Below are 25,465 nucleotides of genomic sequence, written 5' to 3' on the forward strand. Positions count from 1 at the left end.
GCTCTGATTCTCTGAAAGCTGGGAGTCTTTGTCAAGCAATAGCCTGAAGGACAAGGGGTCTGAGACCAGGATCCTGGTAATGCACAAGGTATCCCTTCCCTGTTGTTCATTTTTAGGAAAGAAAAGCTATTTTTAGTCTGTTTTGAAGATCAATACCAATTTTATTTATGGTAATTGGTAGGTCTGTACTTCTATGTGTTAGAATATAAAAACCACTATGCTGCACTTGACACATGTCAGCAGATAATGACAAGGGACAATATCTCTGTCACTAATCCAGAGGAATGAAAGAAAAATCTGGCAACAGCACAGCCAACATTTGCAAGCCCACACAACAAAAGGCAGAGGAAGAAGCTTGCAGTTTTCAAAGGGAAGGAAACATCACATGAGCCATTCCTAAATGGGCAGACAAATGCACTTCATTTGCACATCATGAATGGCCCATATTACAGTAAATCAAAGTGCTGCCTCTGGGATAAGGCTGGTTGCTGAATGCTTATCAGAGACCAGGAAGCTGCTGATGGGGGAATCGGCACGTTTCTCCCACAAAGCAACAGACACAGGCCCCAGACTGTCCAGAGGAGATGGCTCTTTGCCAGCCCAGGGACTGGACCTACACTGCAAAGAGAATTTATCTTGTTACAGGTCACCAAACTGATACATTGCTCAGTGTGCTGGGGAAGCTGGAGGAGAGATGCAGAGCAAACTCAGGCCAAACCCACCACAAAGCACAGGCAAGATGCAGTGCTGTGCAACACAGAGGAACTGGTTGAGCCCCTGAGCAGCTGATGTAGAAAAGTGGTTCCTGAATAACATGTCTAGTTTGTGGGAAGAGCTCAGCAATGCCAAAAGGCAATGGAGCCTAAAATACCACTCCAATTGTAACAGGAAAGTTTATTGGAGCAGAACACGAAGTGGGAGGACTGTTGCCTTAGGTGAAGAGCTTCCTGGAAGGATTGAGAAACCAAGAACAAAACAATTCTCTTACTTGCTTTCGCAGTACTGTCCATAGTAGCTTTGTCCACATTCACAGGTGTAGCCGTGGGATGAGCTAGGTTTGTGCACGCATGTGGAGACATGCTCACATGGGTTCAAGTTACATACATCAACACAGTCTCTCCCAAAGTACCCTGGGGAGACAAGGTAAGAAAATTACAGCAACCATTGTAATTTACGATTTGCATGTCTCCAAAAAACTGTCTTAAGCTTATACGCTAATAACACATCTTAGATAATCAGTAGATTTCCCCTGAGATACTGTCAGAAATGAAGCACTCTTTTCCCCCTCAAACAAAATAATAGTAAGCCATTCTTTTTGACAGTTGTTACCATGCTTGAGGCACCCTTGTGCCTTTGGTTCCCAGTTTTATACTCAGGGCATGTGCTACAAATAGTTTTGTATTCTCTTGCTGCATGTATGGGAGTTGACTGTGCTGGGTGCTGACAGCATAAACTGACTACATGCTCCAAAACAGAGAAAACATTCAAAATATCTTGATTAGGATGCAGAGTGAGAGACTTAAATTCAACAGCAGAAAAGGCTGAGAAAGAAAAAAAAATTAAAAGGGGAGGTGCACAGGAATCTTTTGGACCAGAGACTGTCTTTCCATTTGGTGGATACATTGCCTGGATTCTTAGCCCAGGACTACAGATTCCAGGGTGCTACAGTGAGAGTGAGAAAGGTAATGCTGATTGGAAGAGGAAGAATCAGAAAATGAACACTTCGCCAGCATGCTGCTGCTGCTGCTGTGCTGCTTCTGATGAGCTCATGAAGATGTGATCCTGCTCCTGTATGAGTGGTCAGCAGGTTACCTGGGTCACAAACACAGGAGTAGCTGTCCCAGTCATCACTGCAGTAGCTGTGCTGGGGACACGGGTTGGAATCACAAGGGTTATCCACTTCACAGCCCTCCCTTACGTTGATCTTGATAGCCTGTTTCATGTTGAGTGTCGCTATGTTTGTAGATGTCTCTCCCATTCTCACTCCCTGGTTACAAAAGACAATTATTTTAAAATCAGACTTTCCTTTCAGAGTACAGTATTATGTGTTTCATTATTTTCATCAATCAATGAGGCTACATTTTAGAGAAATCACCTGATGAGCCAAACCCAGTTTCTTTTTTTTTTTTTCAAATGTTTTTCCCCTACGTGATTAGATTTGTACTTGGCAAAGTGGGTAGACTTCAATATTTTGATTCTTACATAATTTTTATGGAGGAAAGAGAAATGTCTGAGGGTGGATGAAAAAGAAACCTCCCACATTTTCACCTGGGCATTTTCTCACAAGTTCAAAATTTACTGCTACACTTTTAATTTCATACCTGCATGCATCCATAAAATCCCTGCTGAACAGAGACTTGGTCTCCAGAGACACCTCCCACAATGATGCTTTTCATTTTCAATCCAGGTAGTTGATTTCCAATCTGCACAGTGCTCTGTGAGGAAAAGGACAGCTGATAAGAAGCACCATCATCCTCTGTGAAACAAACAGCCTGCTTTCTGTAGTGATGGACTCAAGCAGTAGCTAACAGTAGATTACATAAAAAATACCAAGGCAGTGAGTTGCCAGACATTGGAATATGTCTTTTTACAGACAGCTTTTTAAGATATCTTATCATAAAGGTTAATAAATTAATATCATTGATTAGGCATAAATCACTGCAGAACATGTCTCACAGCATAAGTACTTGTCCACAGTCCTTTAACCTAGTTTCTCCTAAAAGCATTTGTGCAGTGCTCAGTGACAAAATCATGATGCTGCCTTACCTGGTACATCCCATAGTCCAACGACATGACAGCAAGGTACTTGAGATCTTTACCATCTTTAGCACTCTTCAGCTCTACTAATAAATGATGCCATTCCCCATCACTGACCCGTGACTGGCTCATCTTCAAACTAGCAACCTGGCTCAGGCCACTGTACACTTCAAACTGCACATAGTTGTTCAGTATCTGTTGGGGAAAAAAAAAAAAAAAAAAAGCAACAAAAAAACCATGTCTTTTTTTGCTGCATATTTGTACTTGATGCAGAAGGAGGTGGAGGGCAAGATAATATTTCCTAAGAAAATCCAAAAGGAAAAAAAAGCCTAAAGAGTAAAGATGAGAATGCTTGCAAGAACTCCTTGTATAACTTTCGACATTTAGACTCCAACTTCCCTTACGGGCAAAAAAACCTCCAAAGCAACAGACCCATTTTTTACATCTATATTAATGCCCACTACTACCTCTCACTAGAAAAATAATCTTAAATAAATATGATTTTTATAATGATATTTTCATCATTTACTTTTTGATTGTTGTAAAAAGCTAAAGTAATGATATGTTTTTACTGATATGCATTTAGTTAGGTGGATGAAGCTGTGTAGTTCATCTGGTCATATCCACTGCTGGGGGAGTATTAATTCTTTCCTAACCAAAGGCAGCCACACTTTACCTGAATGTTGATCTTGGATGCAGCCCCAGCATTAGCTTGCATTAACATGCCATTGACTTTCCGGGTTCTGAACATCAGCCCAATGTACCAGGGCACAGAGATGGTAATGTCAAGGTCACTCCAAATGATAATGCTCTCACCACTGAAACGCTGAGGAGAAGGCATTGCTGTGAATCAGAACACAGAAGAGAAACAGTTTTTATCCTTCAGGACAAGTGTTAAGAGAAAAAATGCCATGTCACAGTGATGACACAAGGGAGCTAGCCCCTCTTCCACTGAGCTATATTCAACCTACTTTGGATGAAGAGCTGGTCTAGGGGAGTTACTGTGAAGCAGTTGATAATATTGCAAATTCACAACCTAGCCTGGTTGTGGGTAGGCATCTTGTCTTGGTGCCTGTACTTAAAAGCAGCACCTCCACACTGCTATAGCATTACCCACATGAGAGCTGTTCTTAGAAAGGTAAGCTGAGGATCTCTGCTGATATAGTTCTGCTGGTGAGTGGGAGGACAGAGCAGGAAGTGTGAGGGCAACAGTTGCTACAGATGTTTTCAACATAACCCTGATTACCTACTTTTAATTAACAGATTAAACACAGGAAAAGACTAGGCGGCAACAGGAAATATGAATTAATTGTGAATACTCCAGGGCCGCATTATTCAGCTGCCCCAGCGACACAGCCTTTTCACAGGGAGAAAGTTTGTGTGGAATTGCCTAAATCACCTGCCTTAAATATCCTGAGGTGACAGCTGCAAAATTGCCCCCTCTCCAACCTTGCAAAGCACAGCTCCTACAGGGTGACATCAATGACAGTCTTCAATAGAAAGAACTTTGCTGATGGAAAATAGAGGAATACCTATCCCCTTGGACTTTTAAAGTTGTTACCCTCGGTAACAAGAGGTACAGCCCCACGGATTAGTTAATCCCACTGATAAGAAGCACAAATTAAGCCATTAAGTGTTATTTGCAACTCTTCATATGACACCTCCACCATGTGTGGAACCTTGTAAGGGATTTACACTCAGCCCCTGTCTGACATCCTTGCTTGTGGGCATGTTGGTGAAGTTCATGGCAGTTTTTTGCCAGTGGAAGCAGGCCTTAGAAACTGGGTACAACCACCACAGATTAGCACCCAGCCTTTTATTTCATCATGCTAGTCAATGAAATGACAGGGCTTAATAGTCTTTCCCCTTCTGCTCCACACTACCATATCTGCTGACACTCTCTGGATTTTTTCTAGTAGGAGAGATCATGTGCATACAAATGCGTATGTGTTACTATGAAATGATAAGTCCTTAGAAAAAGGTTGAGGGATAACACCATAGCAGAAAATGGAGTAAAGTTGCATTTTTTTAAAGAATAAAGCCAAATCCCAAATTCTCCTGCCTTGCAGGTGTCTATATAGGGAAAGGCTGGGGTGAAGAGTGGAGTGCGGAGGTTGGACTAAAGTGCAAGCCCTTTAGCTCCCTATTTGTGAGGAACAAAAAGTCAGGGACAACTGGACTACCACTGGCTAAGGGCAGGCAGTCCCACGGGGCAGCCCTTCTCCCTCCTGCTCCAGCCTGTGATCTCACCTTTGCAGTCATAGCACAAATGCCAGAGAGGACATATAGTGGATGAATTGCAGCATAGCCTGCTCTTGAAAACCAGATGGCCACTTTAAAAAAGATTGTCACCAGATACAGATGTCCTCAGGTTGTTTAAAAGCTGAATGCAGTGCTTGAGTTCTGGCTGTCTGGGCCAGGGCACAATTCATCAGCCCACACTGCACCACATCAATGTAAAAGTAACCAGGACATCAGTGTTGAGCAGGATTATTTTCTCTTGCTCCACCTGTGCAAAAGTCATCCTTCCCCTTCCTCTACCCTGCTGACCTTCACAATAACCTCAGCTTCCAGCTTTGTTGCTGGTTTTCAGGGCTGCTGCTGAGATTTTTCAGCCATCTGTCTCTGGAGTGCAGAGGCAGGATGCAAACTTGTGGGCTTCCCACCTGCTAGAGGCTGGGAATGCTGTTTGCAAGCATTTCTCCTTTGCTCCTGGGAGAACTGGACTGGCATGGCAATTAGCCACCTTCTTCCTTTTCTCACTGGTGGTGACTTTCTGTACTTGCAAATACCATTCCCTTCCCACACCTTCTCCCAGCTTCCCTCCCTTCCCTGGGGCCAGGGTGCACCTTCCCCTGCTAGTTAAATATAAATCCCCATTTGTCAGCCCCCTCTGACCTCCCTCTTTCCCCCAGCCCTTCCTCATGCCTGGGACCAGGAGTGTGCATGGAGGGTCCTCAGATGAGACCTGACCTTCCCTGTCACCACACATGAGGTGTGTGGTGGAGAGACCCACATGCTTCCCAGCACCCTGCTGCCATTGGCAAACTGATCCTGTGCTCGGAGTTTGTCACTTGAAGCACTGCCTGTGTATCTCTGTTCACTCTAAAGAGAGTCCTGCTCTCAACAGGCCTGCAGAAACACGGGAGGGCTATTCCCTGTAGAGACAGAGGGCCTGGGGAAACATTCTGCCAACATCCCACTGGATGTCACAGGTGCTGGACATGTGGAAGCTTATGTTTAGGTCCAGCCCAAGGCTAGGGCAATGACAATGGCCATCCAAGAGTGAGTCAGACACAGCTGCTAGATCTTCTTCACAGAATTGCAATGCCTCATAGTTTAAAAGAATTAATAAAGGTGAAACTAATTTTTCCTTAATTTTATCTCCCTTCTATATATCAGAAGAGGGAGAGGGGAGCTGCCAGAAGGTGAATTAACAGATTCTAGGAGGGTGGTGAAGGTAAAACATCCCATCCTCACTATTGTAGACTAGATCCCAGAGTTTTTGAAGATCAGGAAATGAAATAAAGGTTAATTGGTAACTTGCCAAAGTCTTTGTCCTCTGTTAGTCTGAAGAAGAACCAGCACTACCAAAGGGATTGAAAAAATGCAGCACTCCTATTCAAAATTGCAAATATTCTATCTAAGACTTTTTTAAAAATAGCTGCTAGCTAATGCTCTTAGGATCATAGCTGAGCATTCAAATAAGAAATTTGAAAGTCAGGAGTTTAGCATATCTGTGATTCCTCCTGACTTTTAACGCTGAGTTCCTGAAATCTTGGGTCACATTCTGTTTCTTTCTTGGCTTGCAATTTTTCCGCAGGGATGTTGGTCCAAAAATACCATCAAAGAACCAAGCAGCATGCTGCCTTCAAACTATCAGAAAAAACCACAAACTGAGGGATCAGCAAGAACATAGGGTTTTTCAGTGACAAAGGGGACATGCAGGAATGTAGAGTGCTGGAGGCAGCTGCGGGGCCTGGGGGTTGCACAGCAAGGCAGTGCTGCTGTGACTATCATCATCTCTATCACCTGAATTTGAAATTATTTTCCAGGGATGGCTACAGGGCAGCTCCTAGATGATAATCTAAATCCCAAACTTTAGGGATTGGTCTTGAGTTTGGGATAAGAAAATAGTAAATAAAACAAACATGTGACCAAATTTTGAATTTCCATTTGAAAAACAGAGGGAAGGAGAGCCTTTGCATGTGTTAGCAGTACTCCCATTTACACCAGTACAGGATACACCATAGCTGGGCCCTGGCACTCCCCTCAGGATACGTCAGAGTGGGTTTGTAGCACAGAGAACAGCCAATCATGAATAAAACACAAGAATTTCACCAACAAATACACTTGACATGAGACACATGGGATAATCAGATCTTCATACAAACCTGGGAAGCTCAAAATATTTGAGGAGTTGATACAGAAATCAGAGGTAATAATAACAGCTCTGTGTGAAGTGTGAAGTGGAGCATAGGAAGAGGTCTCCATCATTCCTTTTCCCTGTTCTTAGCTCTGCAAAACTTTATCTCCAAGACAGAAACTTAATCATGTGTCCTCTCCACTCAAGCTAATATTGCTGCTTCTCAGGAAAGGGAAGAGGAATTGCCACTACCTAGATCAGGACAGTAGAAGCATGTTTTGTTTGCTGGAAGCATCCAGAAAAACTCCAAAGGAGCAGCCACCTTACAGCACCAACCCCCACGGGACTCCTCCCACAGGCAACTCCTCACTTCTAGGGGAAAAGACTGACTGAATTTTCTTCACACTCTATAAAACTCACCTGCTGCTGCTTCCATATCCTTTACTAATGAGGTTTTACACATATATGCATATTGTGTTCAATCAAAGAGAAATCCAGTAAAACCGAAAGCGCTCTTACTTAGCACAGAATGCCTTCTTGCCAAAAAAGTAGTGATTAAAACAGCACATTCATCCCCAGTTTGAGTCAAAGCCCAGTAAAGTCAGCAGGATTCCTTCCACTTACTTAAAGGGGCTTAGGATCAGGCATTTTCACTATAAACAAATTACTAAATACAGCCAAGTTCTTTGGAACTACTTTGCTTATATAAGTAAATCAGTGAAAGCTGCTCTTATTCATGACAGTATGTCATCTATTATATAGGGGATCTCTAAAATTATTTCAAATAGATAATGGGTGGTGGTCTCAACAGCAATCTTCTGTTACCCTCAGCCATCACAGCTGGACATAGGTGCTATGAGATGGCAATGACAGGCAATGAAACGTGCACACATGACAAGCACAGAGCACTCTGTGCAGCCCACCTTGCTCACAGTTCTTCCCTCCGTAGCGCATGGGGCACTCGCAGATGTACGTGCTCCACTTGTTGATGCACGTGCCTCCATTCTGGCACCAGTTGGTTTCACAATAGTTCCTCTGCGCTGCACAGCCTGCAATTCAGGAAAACCATTACTCTGTATGGTTCTAATACAAAAAAAGCTCTGAATGACTGTATTTGAGTTTTTATGTAAAAAGAAGACATCACTATTACAGGTTTGGGTTTTTTGCTTTTTAAAAAAAAAAAATGTTTTTGAAGCCAGTGAAGCAAAATGTGGATGGTAAAAGTTTATGTAAGCTGATCATGTGTTAAATGCATAAAGACAAGTCTGTCTATCAAAGGCATATGCTATGACTCCATCCTTAATCCACAATCAATGCAACATACTTTAGAACTGCAATTTAGCTCTTACACAGACCTTCAGCAGCATGGACAGAAGGGACTTTCCATTTTAGTGTGTAAGAGCCAGTTTTAGGATGATGAGAACATTCTGTATGCCTAATCACCGGAACTAATCCTGATCAGGGATCTAAGGACTGAAAATCCAATCAGAACTTCCAACAGGCTGCTCCATGAAGCAGGTTTCACATTTGCGGGATTGCAGAATTTTATTTACAGAACAAACACAATTTATTAAAAAGTCATTATAAGTCCTGTCTTTTTTGTGAACTAATCCCACCAGCTTTCAGAGCAAAATGACATTTAATAGGTAGTTTAAAAATAGAAGAGGAGAAGTTAATTTAGGAGTAAATTCCTGGCTGAAACTCCCAGCAATGCAGGAAGGCTAAACAAGCCCAGTCCTTTCCAATGTGCAGCTGAATCCTGGAAGTGTGCCCTGTGCCATGGGCTATTGTACATCTCCCTGGCACAGGTGTGGGCTGCACATTACTCAAACAAATGAGGTCTGGCCAGAGACACAGTGGCAGCACAATGCCATACACCACCTTAAGTCCCTGCCCCATAGCTGCTTTGCCCTCAACAGTGCTAACAGGGGGACAGGGGTGATTCCAGAACCCTGTTTCTCCTTCCCTTTCCTGGGTTTCCTCGCAGTGCCAGCCTCCTCAACACCCTAAGCCGTGCTCCACACACAGCTGTGGCAGAGATCTTTCTGGTGCTGACCTCTGGGGCACTAGTTGCCCATACCTGGCAGAGTGCCATTATTGGCAATGAAACCAGCCATGTCGATGGGCTTGCTGTCGATGGAGAGGTTCCTCATACAGCCGATGAACTGCCTGTTGTGCACTGGGAAATCCTCAGGCAAGTTTGGGACACCACCAAGGAGGAGAGGGCCAGTTAGGTCCAAAGATCTGAAGAAACAAAGACATGCTTGTAATTTCTTGCAAAGAGTTTGTTTAGTTTATTTCTTTATCTTACTGCTTCCATAAGCACATTTAAGCTGCACTTCCCTCTGCTCCATGAGCACTTCCAGAACTTGTAATCAAAAGACTGTCCAGTAACACTAACTTTTAACTTAGGAGCTGTCATGTCCATATACAATCCAGTGACGTTCCCCTAACAGTTACTAGTATGCAGAAGAAAATAAAAATTAGAGAAAAATGTTTAGCCACAGGACACTTCTTTCTGACCCCAGTCATGCAGAGACTGGCTGATGACACTCAGCACAAGGTTGAGAATCAATACATTTTTATATAATGACTTAATTATTATATAGTGTCAACCCTTTTAAAATCCTCTGAGGATCTTAGTTTTAATGACATTTAGTGGATGTAGGTTCTTCTAAATGACTCCACACAGTGTGAGAAGTGTTATAATCTGGTCATTTGGATTAGCTGCAGTTCTTATAGTGTTCCCCTCGCTTGCGATATTAGAGCACCATGTGTCTCTCAGTGGTCTCTCTGCTATCACTCATTACTTTATATCCCCTTATGTTGCTTGATGTTCATCTCTTCATAAAACTCTAAAGTACTATTTTTTTTTCTCTTTCTTCACAGGAAACCTTTTCTCACACCCAGTGATTTTTAATGGTTGTTTGTTTACATCCTTTATTTCTACCTCCTTTTAAGACAGGACTCTTAACTTTAATGGTGGAAGTTACTCCATGTCCCAAACTAAACTTTGTTACTTTTTCTTGTTACACCATATCTGTTTTTCCAACTTACTGGTTAATCACTAAGTGCTCAGTGGTTAATTGCAAGCTGTTGACTCTCCACTGGAAAAAGAGAATGAGTGGAAAACACAAATCCTTACTTTTTTGAGCCGGTCTGAGTCCCCTGGGCAGCACAGGTGTAGTTCCCAATGAGGCTCCCGAAGCGCACGGCCACTGCTGTGTCACAGTCGTCCACAGTCACCACAGCCACCTTCTCTCCAGAGGGCCCATGGGGAATTCCTAATCGGCCAATGTTTGGCTTCAAAAAGTCAATGGCACATGTCATACAGTGCTACGTACACATGGGATTTAAATGCTGGTTCAGTCAGCTCAACAACATACTTACTATCCCCCAAAGAGGACCAAACTAGAAGATGTAAATGAAACAGCAGAAGTTAGGTTGTCCCACGACATTAAGGCAAGGAAAAACCCTGATGGATGACTTCACTCAGAGTCCACACAAGCCCACTATGATACACACAGTAGTCAGAAGTGGCTTTGGTCATTTCTACAGCTGAACCACTCTGGCCAAAATCACATCAAACAAGTGTTTGCTCATTTCTGCGTAGTAAATTCTAATAAATTATGCTCATTTTGCACCTCTTCACCTCAAGGGAATGAAAACACTAAAATGATGTATTATTACAACTGAAGCTCAAATTAAAGGCTTAAATCACATTTTCTCTGATGGATGTACTCTGTCAAGGCTACCAGAAACTGAGTTCAGGCCTCTATAAAAGCTGTAGTGAGGGGCTGTCTGATGACTGGGAGGGAACTTAGATGAAACCTGCTTGTTCCAGCTACAAGATGGAGTGCACAAAAACCACTGCCTGTTGCTGGGTCAGCTGAGAAGCCCCCAGGTTCTAGCTACAGGAGAATAGAATTGATGATCTGTGGAGTTGGACAGCCAAAAATAATGGATGTGTCTGTGCTTGCTCTGGTGCAGGCACACTGACTGACACTGCAGGTGCAGCATGGAAGATGCAAAAAAGTGTGTTTTAGAGCAGCAATAAAAGCTCTGGCTTTTCCTCACCTCTTCTTCTCCCAGGCAGTAAACTCCTGCCCACCCAATCAAACGTGCCCTGGTGAACATGAGCCACAAAGCTAGAATTATCACCCTCAGCTTCACACCTCCACTGCTACTGGCTCACTCTGCCCATCACCTGCTGTCAGTTGGTGTTCTCCCTACTTCAGCACCTATTGGGTGGGGAAATTCAGTGATTCCAACAGACAGGCTTTCCTATGGGACCACCAGCAATTCAATACCAGCCATCAAACTTCTGAACTTCCACCACAAAAGATCCTTAATCATCTTCACTAATTTTATCACTGATGAGATGTATTCCAGAGTGACTGACAGGAGATGATGTTTTCTGTGCAGAATCTCAAGAGACAGATTTGTCCAGTGGAGAAGAACATTATGACTGTTAAAAAAGGGGTATGTACAAACAGAAGCATAGCACCCTCAGTGAAGAATTAGCAAATCCTGTAGGAAAACTGTTTCCATGTTTAGTGTTCATGTAGAGCTGAGGAGTCTTCATCTACAACAGGTGCAAGATCTCTGAGGACATTATGGGTACAAGAGAAGGAACTCAGCTTTGCAAAGGGACACCTCACAGGAACGAAGTCAGTAGGATCTGACCAGATGCCCTGAAAGTCCAAACTTATTTACTGGATGCGTCAATCAACAATAGCTGTATCCATATGAAAATGAAGATGTCTGGGCATCTGTAGCTTGCTGTACGCTTGCTTTAAAACATGTACTGCAGGACTGTGTTCTGAAATTCCTTATTTCTACAGCAAACTAGGAAGCAGTAAGGGGATAAATGAATTCTTTCTGTTTCACTTACGCACTATAGATTTGTTGACATACTTATATCAACTTTCATCATCTGTATAGAGACAGATTTATTTTTAAGGGTAAGTATCCCAATTTATAAAAAAACATTTTTAAAACTTGTTTCCTGGTGTCAATTCCAGTTGGAAAGTATTTTCCACTTCCTCTACCACGAACCAATGTGATCACATAGTTTGGCAGCTATTCAGTATAAGGTTTTGACCTCTCTTTAGAGATATTAAGGCAGATTTTATTTTTTCCGATACTCCCTAGACTTTGCCACTGCCTAGCTTGGAAAGACAGGAAACATACGTATTTGAAGTGCTGAAAATGTTATTGTATGCAATGATGGCAATGTTAGTGAGCTCTTTTCAAAGTAAATGAAAAATACATGGAAAATGAACCAACTGACAGGCAGACCTTCCCTTTCAAAATTAAAATGTTTACATTCTGGGTGCTACTTCTATTCATTCAGAGGAATGATTCGATTAACATTTATGTTCTTGTGCTTCACTGAAATAATCTATTGTTTCTTACATGGAAGCCTTGACAAAGGCAGGGTATTTATTCCCTCAGCAGGGGGGATCTGCCCAATGTTAATCACGATTGCAACCTGATGAGACTCAGCATTTTGCAGCTGCTCCTTCACAGTCACAAGCTGCAGTAACAAATTGATTTTTTTCTACTTTTATTTAACATAGAAACTGAAAAGTGTTTCTCTAGATGTTGACTGTCCATTGCAGTACAGATCTCTGGCATCTCTTTGGCTCTGATAATCACACAGAACCATGAAGAAAGGGAATATTGTAGTGAATTAAAAGAAATCTATTGGCAGTTCAAACCATACTTAGTTCAAACATAAGATGATTTTCTGAACATGTTAAAATGCTCAATTGACAGAATTGGACAGTTTTTTCCCAAAATACAAGAATATGTTACTGGGAAAGGAAAAAGATATTTTCTGAGTTAATGTGACAAGAACTCAAAATATGTGGCAAGTAATACACACTACTCATCTTCTCAACAACTAACATAGGGAATACTTTATAATTGAAAAAATGGGAAATAAATAAAAGATTTTATAAGAGAAAGCCCAAGTTAGGAGCTCCTTCAGCAATGAATCATGGAACAGATTTTATTCATTAAATACTTTGATAAATGTTAAATATGTTTTACTGGTGATGCAAAGGATATTTAGAGTAACATGCATTAAAAAAATCACTTTGAATAGTTGCATGCAAGAAAGAGAATTAATCCCACAACATGAAACTTGGGATCTGATGACAAGAATTCCTATTGCAGACTCTGAAACTCTCAGCACTAAATGATGGAAAATAATAAAACAACTCTACTAATTAGCTACAAAACAATGAAGAACTATGGTGAGATTAAAAGGTTAAAAAGGCAATGCAACACTGGGCTGTTGCACAGATGCATATGAGGAAAGTTTCATGACACTGAACAGGATGGAATGTTTGGGCAGTTTTGTTTTCATTTACTAAAAATACCTTCCAATTCCAGCAGGTGCACAGAACAGAAGCCAGAGCAGTGCCAAGTTTACCATACCAAACAGGCAAAATGGACGTGGCATGTTTAACCTAGCAAAGTAAAGGCTTGAGAAGAGTGTTGGAAATAAGATGCTGTCACTGTGATGGACACAGTACAAAAATAAAGGGGTATAAGATGCCCATGAGTAATGTAAGCTGGTAATCACCAAGGGATACTCAGTCATAGGAGGGATCATCATTGGGAAAGCAGCAGGCATGAAAATGATAAAAAAGCCCTTTATTTGTTTATTATTATAGAAACCATGTTAGCAGAGGACTGGCCTATGTTTAAAAGAAAATAAGTAACAGCGAGAAGTACTTGGAAAAGGCACCAGAAAGTGAATTGCCAACACTAAATGACAGCACACACATTCACATTTCAGGCATGATCTTTGCCTCAATTAAATCCTACTGAAGCAAGACTGATCCCTAACAGTGGGAACAGCTAACACTAACCAGCATTAATTCACATTATTATTTTCTGGAAAAATGTTCAAGGAGTTAAAAGCCAGACTTTCATCTGGGTACTTAGTAGTCCTTTCTGCCTGTCAGACCCATCTCCTGAAATACATGCTACCCGAAAGGCAAGTTTCATTAGCTGTGCCAATTCTGCACTCATGAGTAAATGTGCAATGTGGTGTACAGGAATTTACCAGCATGACCCCCATTAATAGTAATGCAAGTCATGTAACTGAGTTCCTGCTCATGGAGCTGAAAATTTACCTTTCGCTGCCTAACCCTAAAGGCTGCCTTTTCAGTTAGTGCTTCTCCAGAAAGAAGTTGGGATTCAAATTTCAAAGACCACATGCTGTAACAGTGAGTAGCAAGAAGAGGTACCAAACAGTGCCAGAGAGAAAACCTGGTCTCCCTTAAACAAACTATGAAAGAAGTACGTTATTATGGGACTCAAAAAAGCAGCCTTGAGTGTTGCAGTGTTTTATCACCATATGATTCTTCAAACATTCTGTGCACCCCATAATGAAAATAATTTTGTTTGTTATACTGTCTCTTATGTTTTTATATTATAGTTACGCATAGGGTCACTTGGAGAAAAGAAATAGTCCCTTCTTAGGATCATTATGTGGCAGCATAAGTACCCTATGTTTTTCTCCATCTGTAAACCAAGATTTAACCATATTTATGTTCCTCAAATGATGGCAATTAGTACCTAAAACTGTAAACAATGTAATAAAACTTAACTTCACCTCACTGAGCTCTCATGAAAATCAGTGGTTCTGATCTATGAGTGACAATCTCCCATCTCATGTCTAACCCATGATGTTCACCCTTGACCAGAGAGAGATGCAGGCAAAATGTAACTACAGGAATAACAACCTCCTAGGATGTCTTTTGAAAATTGCAGCTCCCTTTCTGACCATAGCAGAGGTAACAGTGAGACTCATCTACTGTCCTCAGCAATGACCTGGAGGAGTGACCCTCTTGAGCTGCAACAGGGTATGGAACTCCCTTTGACCACCTGTAGTAACTTTCTCAGGTTGCAGTGAGAAACTAGTGATGCCAAATCTGATTTTTATGAAACTCAGTTACAGAACAATGTTTGGACTTCTCCCCATTAATTCAACAGTAAGAAAGACATGTAGCTTCTCCCAGGTGAAAAACCCTGAGAAGTTTAATCTATGAAGTTTTGTTTTATAAGTGGAGACCAGACAGAGGAGAGAAAGTCATCAAAATGCATCTGTTTATAGTTTACAAATCTCCTGCACAAGTCCACTGTGATTACACTTAGAACATCAGACGTGGATATTCTCATGTATCTCAGTTTTGTTTGGGTTCTCTATTATGTTGAAGTAAATATTTAAACTGCGAGAGCCCACACAGTTACTTATTAAAGACACAGCTGGTGTAGCGATGCACAGTGAATGGAGAAGACATACAGACCAACAGACAATGGGAGCCCTTGTCCTAAACATTTAACCCTTGTATTTTAGATCATATGTCCTACTGTTTCCAAGTCAGGATGCAAAACTGTTGGAGAGGTTTAAGCAAGTAGTCCAATCCTTGGCAGGCTTATTTTTAATTAAACCAGACGAGATAGTATCTGTACATATAATAGTAATACTGCAAAGTTCAAATGTTTGTTTAGTCAATCAGCAGCATTGGTGACACTCAGGTTCCTGGATCTCACCCTTTTATTAGTTTATCTGCAAGATAATAATAGCATGCTCCAGAGGTCTCACAAACATTTCCTCCACCAGAAAACTTTTTTCCAACTTCCATTCCTAGATAAAAACTTGCCACTTGACTTTTCTCACAGATGGGAAGAGAGAGAGTGGTTTTGGTCAGCCATCAGAGAGTGCTCCAACATAAGGGATATTTCCTGAGGTTAGACTGCAAGCTGTGCTCTCCAGCCCAAACCTCAGCCAGGAGGTCTTCCCCCTGCTTCAGCCACCCCATTGAGTCTTTTGAAGGAGCTGAGGAGATGATTCAGCAGCAGACTGTAAGTATGGCCAAGACTTAGAAACTGCAAACCAGTACTGCTTGCAGATGAGACACGACCTACCTTGTTACACTCAGCACCAGGAAGAGACCTAATTTCTTGGGGGTCAGATGTTGCATATTGTAAAATCTGCATTTGCACAGCTCACTGTCCACATGAAAAAGACATTTATTTTAGACAGTCTTTTCACAAGATACTTTGCATGGCACAGCTTAATATTCAGAGCTTGGCTTCTTTGTCTTTTTAATAAGTGTAAGAAGAAAAGCCATCCTGAAGTCAGTGCCAGCCTTTCAGTGATTCCAAGAGTTTGCTTACCAGACAGTAGGTTACCCTCCTGTTTTTGTTAATTAGTAGCTAATGATTTATTGGTCATTTGGAGTGGTTAAAGGTTAAAAGGAATCTGCTTCCCAGTTAATTTTTTAATACTCTCCTCTTCATTGTTAATGTGCTGGTTCAGACCTCACCACCTCCAAACGCGCTGGGTGGAAAATGCTTTACACCTTTTGGGGCTCTGCTTTCGAACGCTCCCAGCCGCAGCGATAAGGGGCAATGGAGCAAGCGGCGCTGGTGCTGCTGGAGGCGGCCGGGCCGGGGTGCCCTGCCCGGCTCCCCGCGCTCATTAGGCCGCCCGCCAGCCCCGGCTGTTCGTTAACCCGCCGGCCTCTGCTCCGCGCTGGGCGTGGGGAAGGGAGGAGCCCCTGCCATTCCCAGGCGATGCTGTGCTGCTTCAGTGCCCAAAAAGCTCATTAAGGGCCATGGCAGCGGCGGTCTCCCCAGACAAGCTGCCGGAGCTCAGCCCCCCCGCGAGGAAAATAAATAAATAAACAGGGAAACCACACTGCTTACAGTCCTGGGGGAGAGACTAGGAAATGCCAGAGGAGCTTAACATGGACTTGCAGACTACTCTGATCAATCAGGAAACTCCAAATTAGGCCAGATTACAGAAACCACTAACGTTAATATTTTTTTTCTAGACTTTCCCCTTACAGATTTCCAGAGCACCTTTAAGATAGGCGGTGTGAAGAACAGATCCTGATTAGTCACCAGGGAAAGGCAGGACAAGTCATTTCACATAACCCCCTTACTCCTTTGATGTATGTATCCCCTTTATTCACTGAATATTTTAATGGCATTTCTTTATACAAATTTGGCTCAAGTCTGTACAGAAACACGAGAGCCTGTGACAGTGAAAAGGAAAACCAAAGAGCTTCCCATCAGTGAGTAAATGCAAATCCTAAAAAGCCATCAGACCAGTTTCTTTTCCTAGAGAAACGCCCCGCAACACCAATCATCAGGATCTGGGCCGGCCCACAAAGTCGAGCGAGTTTTACTGGCCTGATTTGTTAATCTCCTTTAGGGCTGCATCCAGAGGCTAAACTTTGATACTCAAAGCAGGAGGCTTTCAGCACAGCTATGAGACCTGGCACTAGTGAATGTCACTGCCCGAATTGCTGCTGGTCTTCCAGTGCTGGGGCAGAGATGGGGAGCAGCCCCTCCTGTCACAATATGTGGCAATGGCATAGCAGAGCTGTGAAAAGCCGTGGTTACACAGGCATGGCATCCAGATATGCTCCTTGCCTCTACAGCATGACTAGGATCTTCACACATATAATCCAAAGGGTATATTCTTAGTTTTGACTAATTTTGGCAAGGGCTGCCGTAGTGCTGATGGGAAGAGGAGTTTTCCCTGTCTGCAAATGGAAATTTTATCCTCAAATGTGTATTCCCAGATGCTTCTCAGCTCTTTGATGCTGAATCAGTGACACAGCAAGACAGACCTGTTTTGCCTGTCATGAGACCATTCTCCCACTCCTCAAGACAACATTCAGTTTTCTCTGTGGGAGACAGCACTCACCAGAGTGCTCTGCTGCTGTGGGTGCCCTTGTCCTTTCTCTGAAGCCCATTACTCATGTTGATCTGCCCCTGTGGCAGATGTCCCTTCTCCCTGACCTTTCCTGCCCTCTGAACCCTTTTCCTGCCTATTTTGCTGTCTCACTCTCTTTCCACCAACAAGGATGTTCTCCAGTACCATTGGAGAACTGGGAAAAAGAACATCCTTTGATGCTAGAAGCGCCCCCTTTTTCTCCCTCCCCTGCTGTCCTCTTCCAGTTCAGCAAATCCTTCTCCCTTTGCCATTTGTCCCTGTCTACCTGCCAAATAACCATTCTCAGATATTTTTGCATTCTCAGATATATTTGCTTTATATAAATCTTCTAAGTTCTATGACGTATTTTTGCATCCAGGATGTCAATGTGGCTGCTCTCAGAGTCCAAGAAATACCTGTGACACTTATGCACAGCAACTAACCCCTTCCTGGACAAATCTCTGGTGACACCTTGCCAAGCAAACTGCTGCTTAGTGTGGGTAATGGAGTCACATTTCAGCCTACAACATCCAGGAATCCCAGAATTTTCTATGAGCTTGTTCCCTGCCCCCATGGGTGGAACTTTGTGAGGGTCTCCTGGCACACAGAGACTTGTGCAAGGTCAGGTAACTGCAAAATGCTTCTTCCTCTCACTGCACAGACAGATACAAAATACCTGAAAAGTTACTGCAAATCAGTGAGTTACTGTAATTTACTACATGATTTAATTGCGATAACAGCGCACTTCAAAGACCTTGCACTAAATTCCTGAGGTGCCATTCCAATGACTCTGCTGGCTTTGAGCATGGCCTTGCCAGGCTGGGCTGCAGAGCACAACCTTCAAGCACTGTCCTCAGGGCCTTAGGGTGAGCCAAGGATCATTCAGATTGTGCCATGTCTCATGGAGGTCCCTTACATCTCCTTAGCCTTCAGGAGGAGCTGAAAATCACCATTTTGGGAGGTGCCACTAAATGCCTTCAGATTTTTGCAGTGTAGAGGTGCCAGGTGGCTTGAGCAAACTGGGCTCAAGAGCATCGCTGGGTGCCAGGTTCCCCAGGATGACCTAGAGCCACACACCAGGAGGAAAAGCCCCACAGCTGACACCCAGTTCAGATGTGGGGTGCGCACCCTAGATGGGCACACAAGCCTTTAAAACCTGGGTGATGTGAGAAAAGTAAGTATTGAACTGCCTTGCCAAAGATGAGGCTTCCAGAAGAGGAGGGACTTCAGACTGGTTTTGCCAAGACATCATCCCTTACTGTGTAGATGTTTTCTGAAAAGTTACTGTTTGTGTTTGCATATAAAATCATCACCACAACACCGGTGTTTTTCAGGTGGTGTTTGCAAACTCTGTGAGAGCAACAGTTCCAAAAAGCAGGCGGGAGAGAGAACAAGCCAGGCACTGGGTACACGCTTTCCCTCCCTTCCCCAGTCGAAGAGATTTCTCAAAGCTGTCACTGAGAGCTGAGCTACTCAGTGCTGGGGAACAGGTCACACTTTACATCTCAATGACCTCCACATGACTTTCACTGCTTTACACTTTAATTTCCCGAGACGCAGCTTTAGAGGTGAGTTATTTGTTATTTTGTGTCAAGACAATGGAATGTCGCTCCACAGCCAAATCCTGGTTTCCTTTCCCAGATATCAATCACTTCACACTTACCCTCCACCAGAAAAAAAAAGCAAACAAAACACCAACAAAAACAATTACTAATTGAAATCCTCGTGAATAAATATCGGTGGAATTGCAGGAAGGGACTTTTAAAGTCCAGGCTCACATATCTTTGTTCCACAAGGGCAGATCAGCTACCCACCCCCCACTCCTTTACACCCACTAACACCTGCAAGGGGCTCCATAACCAGCCAGAGCTAGAAAAAGTAAATATTAGCCAGGCAGCCCTCCAGTGCTTTTCAGGAGATGTTAGGAATGTAAATGGTTGCCATAGGCCAGGCCAAAGTCCCACTGAAGGAGTGGTAGATGCTGTGGAAATGTGTAAGAACAGGGCAAATGTGCAGCAACAATTCTGTTCTCTCTAAGCTTTCCCAATACTGCAGGCTGGAACTCAGGACAGGTTTTCACAGGATTCTGTCACATTTTTTTATCTATGGGACTCATGTTCTCATCTAATCAGTTTTTGCTTTATACAACCACAGAACATAACCCAGTGAGTCCTGCTCAATAACATCACTTGCACCCAAGTTCCATTAGAAAAGGAAATACTGACTTGATTTAAAGATTTTAGGGGACAGCAAGAGCATCAGAACTGTGGGCAGGTATATTAATGCAAATCAAAATCTGTCAAGGTTCAGTTTCTATATAGCAAATCTATGGTCTTACCTAGAGGAGGACTTTCACTGATGATTCTCTGGATTTTGATGGAAGAGGATGAATTTGACCTCAGCAAGGATGTGAGTGTATGAATCATGAGCCAGAAAACCAGGAGATGACTCATAAAAGGAACTATTTTTTCTGAGATTACCTTTTCTCATGGCATTTTAAAAATTGAGTTCTGAGCATGTGAGAAATGACATCTTTTGCATTCAGACATGAAGAATATATTTTATGTGTTTGACTAGAACAACATTCTGAACTTTAAATACAAAATGCATTCAGTAATGAAAAATCTAATTTCTTTCCTTCCTCTAGCTGCTTGCAATTTTAGTTGCTAGGATTTTTTTTAATGGCCAATAGCACCAAAAATACATAGTACAGATAAATAATACAAATGTATAGCTACAAATTCCTCATACTCTCATATTGTACATAAGCCTCCAGCATTACTTACCACATCTTTCACCAGTATACAAGCCTACCCACCAAAAAGAACAATAATCTGCTGATACAGCAACTTCTGTTCTTGTAAGAAAGTTGTGAAAAAACTGTCATAACCTGCTTCTAGCTAATCACTTTGGTATTCCAGGCAAATTTCCTTACCCTCTTGAGCTGAGAAGTAAATTAAACATGAATGTCTCTCAGGATGCTGCTTAAAATTTTTGGTTGTGGCTAGAAAAGAAAGTGACTTTTACACTTGGAATGCTTTTTTTTTCTTGTAAAGCTGAAGAAACCCTTTCTCTGAGAAGAACAGGACCCCCAGTTACATGGGTAAGTACAGCTAAGTCCTCAAAAACTTGAGCTAATGAATTGACTGTGGTTATGCTCCCTGTGGTTTTGGTGTCCCGCAAACTTCCCTGTCCATAAGCCATGGCAGAACTTTTGATCCCATGAATACACTGTAGAAGAAAAGGCATCCAGCACAAATTGATGATCTGGTGAGGTGTACCATCCACACTGCTGGAAGTTAGCACCATCCACCACCTCCTACTTGCTGTAACACCACTGACCTCTACCTTACATTCTGCTATTAAACAATTCACAATGAGCTAGGTGACAAGGAAATAATAAAATTGGAAGAAATATGGTTAAATCTAAAGCAAGAATAGGAAGCACTACATTGTAATGCACTTTCTGCCTTGCATACTTAGGAGAGCTTTTGAAGATATATTGGCATTTCTTAGAAATATTACAAATTTACGTTTTGAAATGCCACAAAATTTTTATTTCCTTCTGGAAAAATATGCTCAGAGAAGTAGGGTGCTCCTAATTGAATAACATTTTCAGTATTTCCAGTACCTCTACACGTCCATGGTTTGCTTGACATGGCAATTACTGTTCTGCATTTTTCTTTATCAGACAATGCCAAGCAATGCTGGAGCAGGTCTGTGTCAATCACAAATGCGGTAAACACAACACGTCAATCTGAGCCAGCAAAATCCAAACTCTGGCAGTGCCACATCTGATCAACAGTGGCATTACCATAATCTTCAACAACTGCATTGTTTATTTAGAAAATCCCCCTCAATCCCTTAACAAATTAGTCTGGAAGCCACCAGGAGGATTAACTTCAGAAATTCTCCCTCGGATCACAATTAAATCTGCTCCGATGTCACCAGTGATAGACATTTGCATAAGTCATACCCAAACATTATTACTAATTGTTTTTCCAGTTATTTGACTTCTGTTGTGCTGTCTTTTTGCTAGCCAAGTTACAAAGCTCAGCACTCAGCTGGGCAATCCTGCTCTGGTGCGAGAGGTGCTCCCCAGCACAAGGGGCAATACCAAACACCTATCTAAGAATTTAATCGCCAGCCACTTTTCCTGGCTGTTCAGATTCAGAAGTAAACGATACTGGGTGGTGTCTTGGATATTGTGAAGGCAGTGTCTTTCACCCAGGGTCCAATGACTAAAGTTATGCCTAGCTGGTGGCAGCTATGTGGCTTTTCTCCAAGGAGCTGGCAGTCCCTATTCAGCTGCAGGCATGTGCCTGTCTCATAAATCACCCACAGTGCTGGCAGCCTCCTTGGCAGGCCCAGCAGGGAAACCAAGAGCTGAGCAAACAAGGTGTTTGTACTGGAATGCTCACACGAGGTGGGAGTGGGGTGGCACAGGGAAGCCTGTGCTGAGCTACTGAGTGATACTGCCTGTTGGTCCTGGGGCAACAGAATGCTGAGAACCCAATCTAACACGAACTGGTTCCCTTTACAGGAAAGAAAGTACTAACCAGTGCCACCCTTGTCTTTTGGCACAATTTTCACAGTCTGAGTTTCATTACAATGTTGTAGTGAAAGGCACTCTGCCTTTTTTTTTTTTTTTTTTCAAGGCAAAGAGGCAAAATCAGTTGTCAGTCCTGGATACAGAATATTATTTCCATAACAGGCAAATTTGCCATCAACAGAGAAGGTCTGTGTTTTCAGAAGGAAACAAGATAACCTATCTGTCAGCTCCAAAGGCACCTCGTGCAGGGGCACATGTGCCAGAGGCAGCAGGGCCTGTGCTTACCTCTGCAGCAGACTGTCAGAGGTTGCTGCACTCATCCCACCCTATTCACAACAAATTGCTACATTGACCTCTCCAACACCTGGCACCACTGCCACTGCCTGAGACTGCCTCTGCCACTTGTGCTTTTGCCCTTGGATAAAAAGGCACTTCCTGCCTGCCCACGCTAGGGGATTGCAAGTGGCCACCAAACATCAGTTGCCCACAGCTACAACAACACACAGCCCTGTAGATCTTGATTTTTGGGGTATGACTGTGTCACCCCCCTCCTTGGTGGCTGCATGAAACTTGGTCTCAGCTGGCTCATGGGTGGGAGAACAGGGGAGTACCTGAGTTTTTAAAAGAAAAGTTTTGCATACACATCCTCAAGTTGTTCAGCAGTGCTCTGCCTCTGGTCACTGTTAGGCAGTTGTGACACAAGCTCCCAAGATCAAAACAGAGGCTCTAGTAAAACAAAGGCAGTGATGAATGTTAGAGATTTGCTGTAAAGATAATCCCGAAGATAATTCTACCTACAAGTGGCAGACATAACTTGTGCACAAGTATAAGAAAGACAGGGGTTGTACAGGACTGTACTTTGCAACTGGTTGATTTTTCTTCATTTAGAAAATGGGGAGATGCATCCTTAGCTCCTCAGAGATGCAAAAACTCAGCAAATCCCAAACCCAGTAACCTTCCCTTTACATATCCAAGCTTGCCATGTAAACATTGTAATTTTTATCTCAAGGTCTTTCATCCTTATAGAGGAATTATAGAAAGTCTTTATCTGCTAAACCCCACACAGCTGCTCACTCTTTCCCCACAAAAGGGTGGGTGAGAGAATCAGAAGGGTAAAAGTGAGAAAATTTGTGGGTTGAGATAAAGACAGTTGAATAGGTAAAGCAAAGGCTGTGCATACATGTGAAGCAAAACAAGGAATTCATTCACCACTTCCCATGGCAGGAAGGTGTTCAGTCATCCTCAGGAAAGCAGGGCTCTCTCACATAGTGACTTGGGAAGACAAATGTCATCACTGTGAACATCCTCCCATTCCTTCTTCTTCCCTTCCATCATATGGCATGGGCTACCCTTCTGGTCAGCTGTCCTGGCTGTCCCCTCCCAGCTCCTTGTGCACCACCAGCCTCCTCAGTGTGAGGAGTAGAAAAGTCCTTGACTTTGTGTAAGCCCTGCCCAGCAGCAACTCAAAATGTCTCTGCATTATCAACACTGCCTTCAGCACAAACACAGAACACAGCCCATATTAGCTACTGTGAAGAAACTTAACTTTACCCCAGTCAAACATGACAGAAATTGCATATGGAGATGAAGACTGTACATGGAGTGAAGGTGGGTGACTCAGAACAGTCCAGCAGATGCTTTTTGTTTTAACATTAAGAGCATTTACAGATACTTTCTTCAGATATGCTTTTAATTTACGCCTCTTTGGACACCTATATTCACAGAACTTCCATATGACATTCCTCTTTCTGACCACTATCTTGAGTGACTGGCTGCAGGAACATCATCATATGAAATCCTGACCTGGCCTGGAATTGCTTTATTTCTTCCCAACTTTTTCTCCATGACCCTGCCCTTCCTTCCACTTTATCTTAAGTCCTGAGCAAGTGCAGATCTGTTTCTCTGCTGTGAACAGATTCATCCCAAGTCTACCTGAGCTGGCAGCAGTCCCAAATCCACACCATCCTCAAGACCTTCAGCTGCCCACAGCTTCATCTGGACCACAGCAAGGCACACAAGCTCTGTCCAACAGTGCTGAAGAGCCACCATTCAGTTGGCATGAACAAATGTGGCTCACTGAGGTGCTCCAGACATGGAGGTGGTGGGTTTTGCCCAGAGGCTACCCCTGGCATCAACAGCCAGTCTGTGGGCACTACTAGTGAGCCATAGTATCGAGGATTTGTGGATACAGACTTCAAAAAATAAGCTCTGTGATGCTACAGCACAGCTGTAGGGGCATGGTAAAATAATCCTTCAGAATCAGCTTTAGCTGAGGAGCCCTCAGGTGAGGGACAGAGCTGCCTTCCCATCCACCCACTCGCCTGTTGAGCAAGAACAAGGGGAGAGCTGCTGTACCCACCCCGGGTATGGAAAATAAAATACAGTGTGGGACTTGGCACTGAAATACAGGGTGTTCTGGCACTTTCAGTCAGTGGATGAGGGATAAAACCTCCATGAGATGGGAAGGTAATGGAAAAAAAAAAAATTTCTAGTGCATGAGTGGGCTGAGAGCTAAATCTCTACAGTATTAACTCAGTCTTTGGTGATATTCAAGCTGCAGCTTGCCCCGATGAAGGCCAGTTAACTCAAGAGAAACCATCACTTACCACAGGCAGGAAATTTTTGAATTCATATGTGAGTCTAATTGAGAGCAATGCACCTCCTGTTCTTTGAATTCACAACACACCAAAGATCAACCCTAAGCAGCCCTCACTTCTTTCAAGTTTATCTCTAACTAAAGAATTTGCCTGTTTTCTCTGGCAGTTGTCTTCAGGCTAAGTGCAGGTCTGGGTTCTGCCGGGTGGGAAGCACACAGGGATGAGAATCAGCAGGTCCCTACTCACTGTAATCACTCTGAAGGGGTGGGCTACTCCCAAGACAGCCAAGTATCTGAAACAAAAATCATGGCATGTCTCAATCAAAGACATTCATGGAGGGAGAAAAAGAACAGCAGCTTAATGTTGATTTTCAGATATGAGAAGAAACTTCATCCCAGTTATGGAAAAAGAGTAATATTTGTCTTGCATGGTTCATACTAGAG

The 25,465-nt window shown here is 42.9% G+C and overlaps 1 protein-coding gene across 1 annotated transcript in view; it reads right to left on the reverse strand.

The window, feature by feature from the left end:
* Nucleotides 1–25,465, reverse strand: part of CELSR1 (cadherin EGF LAG seven-pass G-type receptor 1) — a 163,294-nt gene that overhangs the window by 37,455 nt on the left and 100,374 nt on the right. Inside the window, exons 6-13 of the mRNA XM_031507931.2 lie at nucleotides 10,269–10,426; nucleotides 9,204–9,367; nucleotides 8,047–8,172; nucleotides 3,434–3,600; nucleotides 2,767–2,952; nucleotides 2,322–2,435; nucleotides 1,813–1,987; nucleotides 989–1,130 (exon numbers count right to left, since the gene is read on the reverse strand). Coding sequence (XP_031363791.2) covers nucleotides 989–1,130; nucleotides 1,813–1,987; nucleotides 2,322–2,435; nucleotides 2,767–2,952; nucleotides 3,434–3,600; nucleotides 8,047–8,172; nucleotides 9,204–9,367; nucleotides 10,269–10,426 — 1,232 coding nt within the window. The remainder of the gene's footprint in view (nucleotides 1–988; nucleotides 1,131–1,812; nucleotides 1,988–2,321; nucleotides 2,436–2,766; nucleotides 2,953–3,433; nucleotides 3,601–8,046; nucleotides 8,173–9,203; nucleotides 9,368–10,268; nucleotides 10,427–25,465) is intronic.

The sequence above is a fragment of the Lonchura striata genome, chromosome 5 (genome assembly GCF_046129695.1).
Source record: "Lonchura striata isolate bLonStr1 chromosome 5, bLonStr1.mat, whole genome shotgun sequence".
Lineage (NCBI taxonomy): Eukaryota > Metazoa > Chordata > Aves > Passeriformes > Estrildidae > Lonchura > Lonchura striata.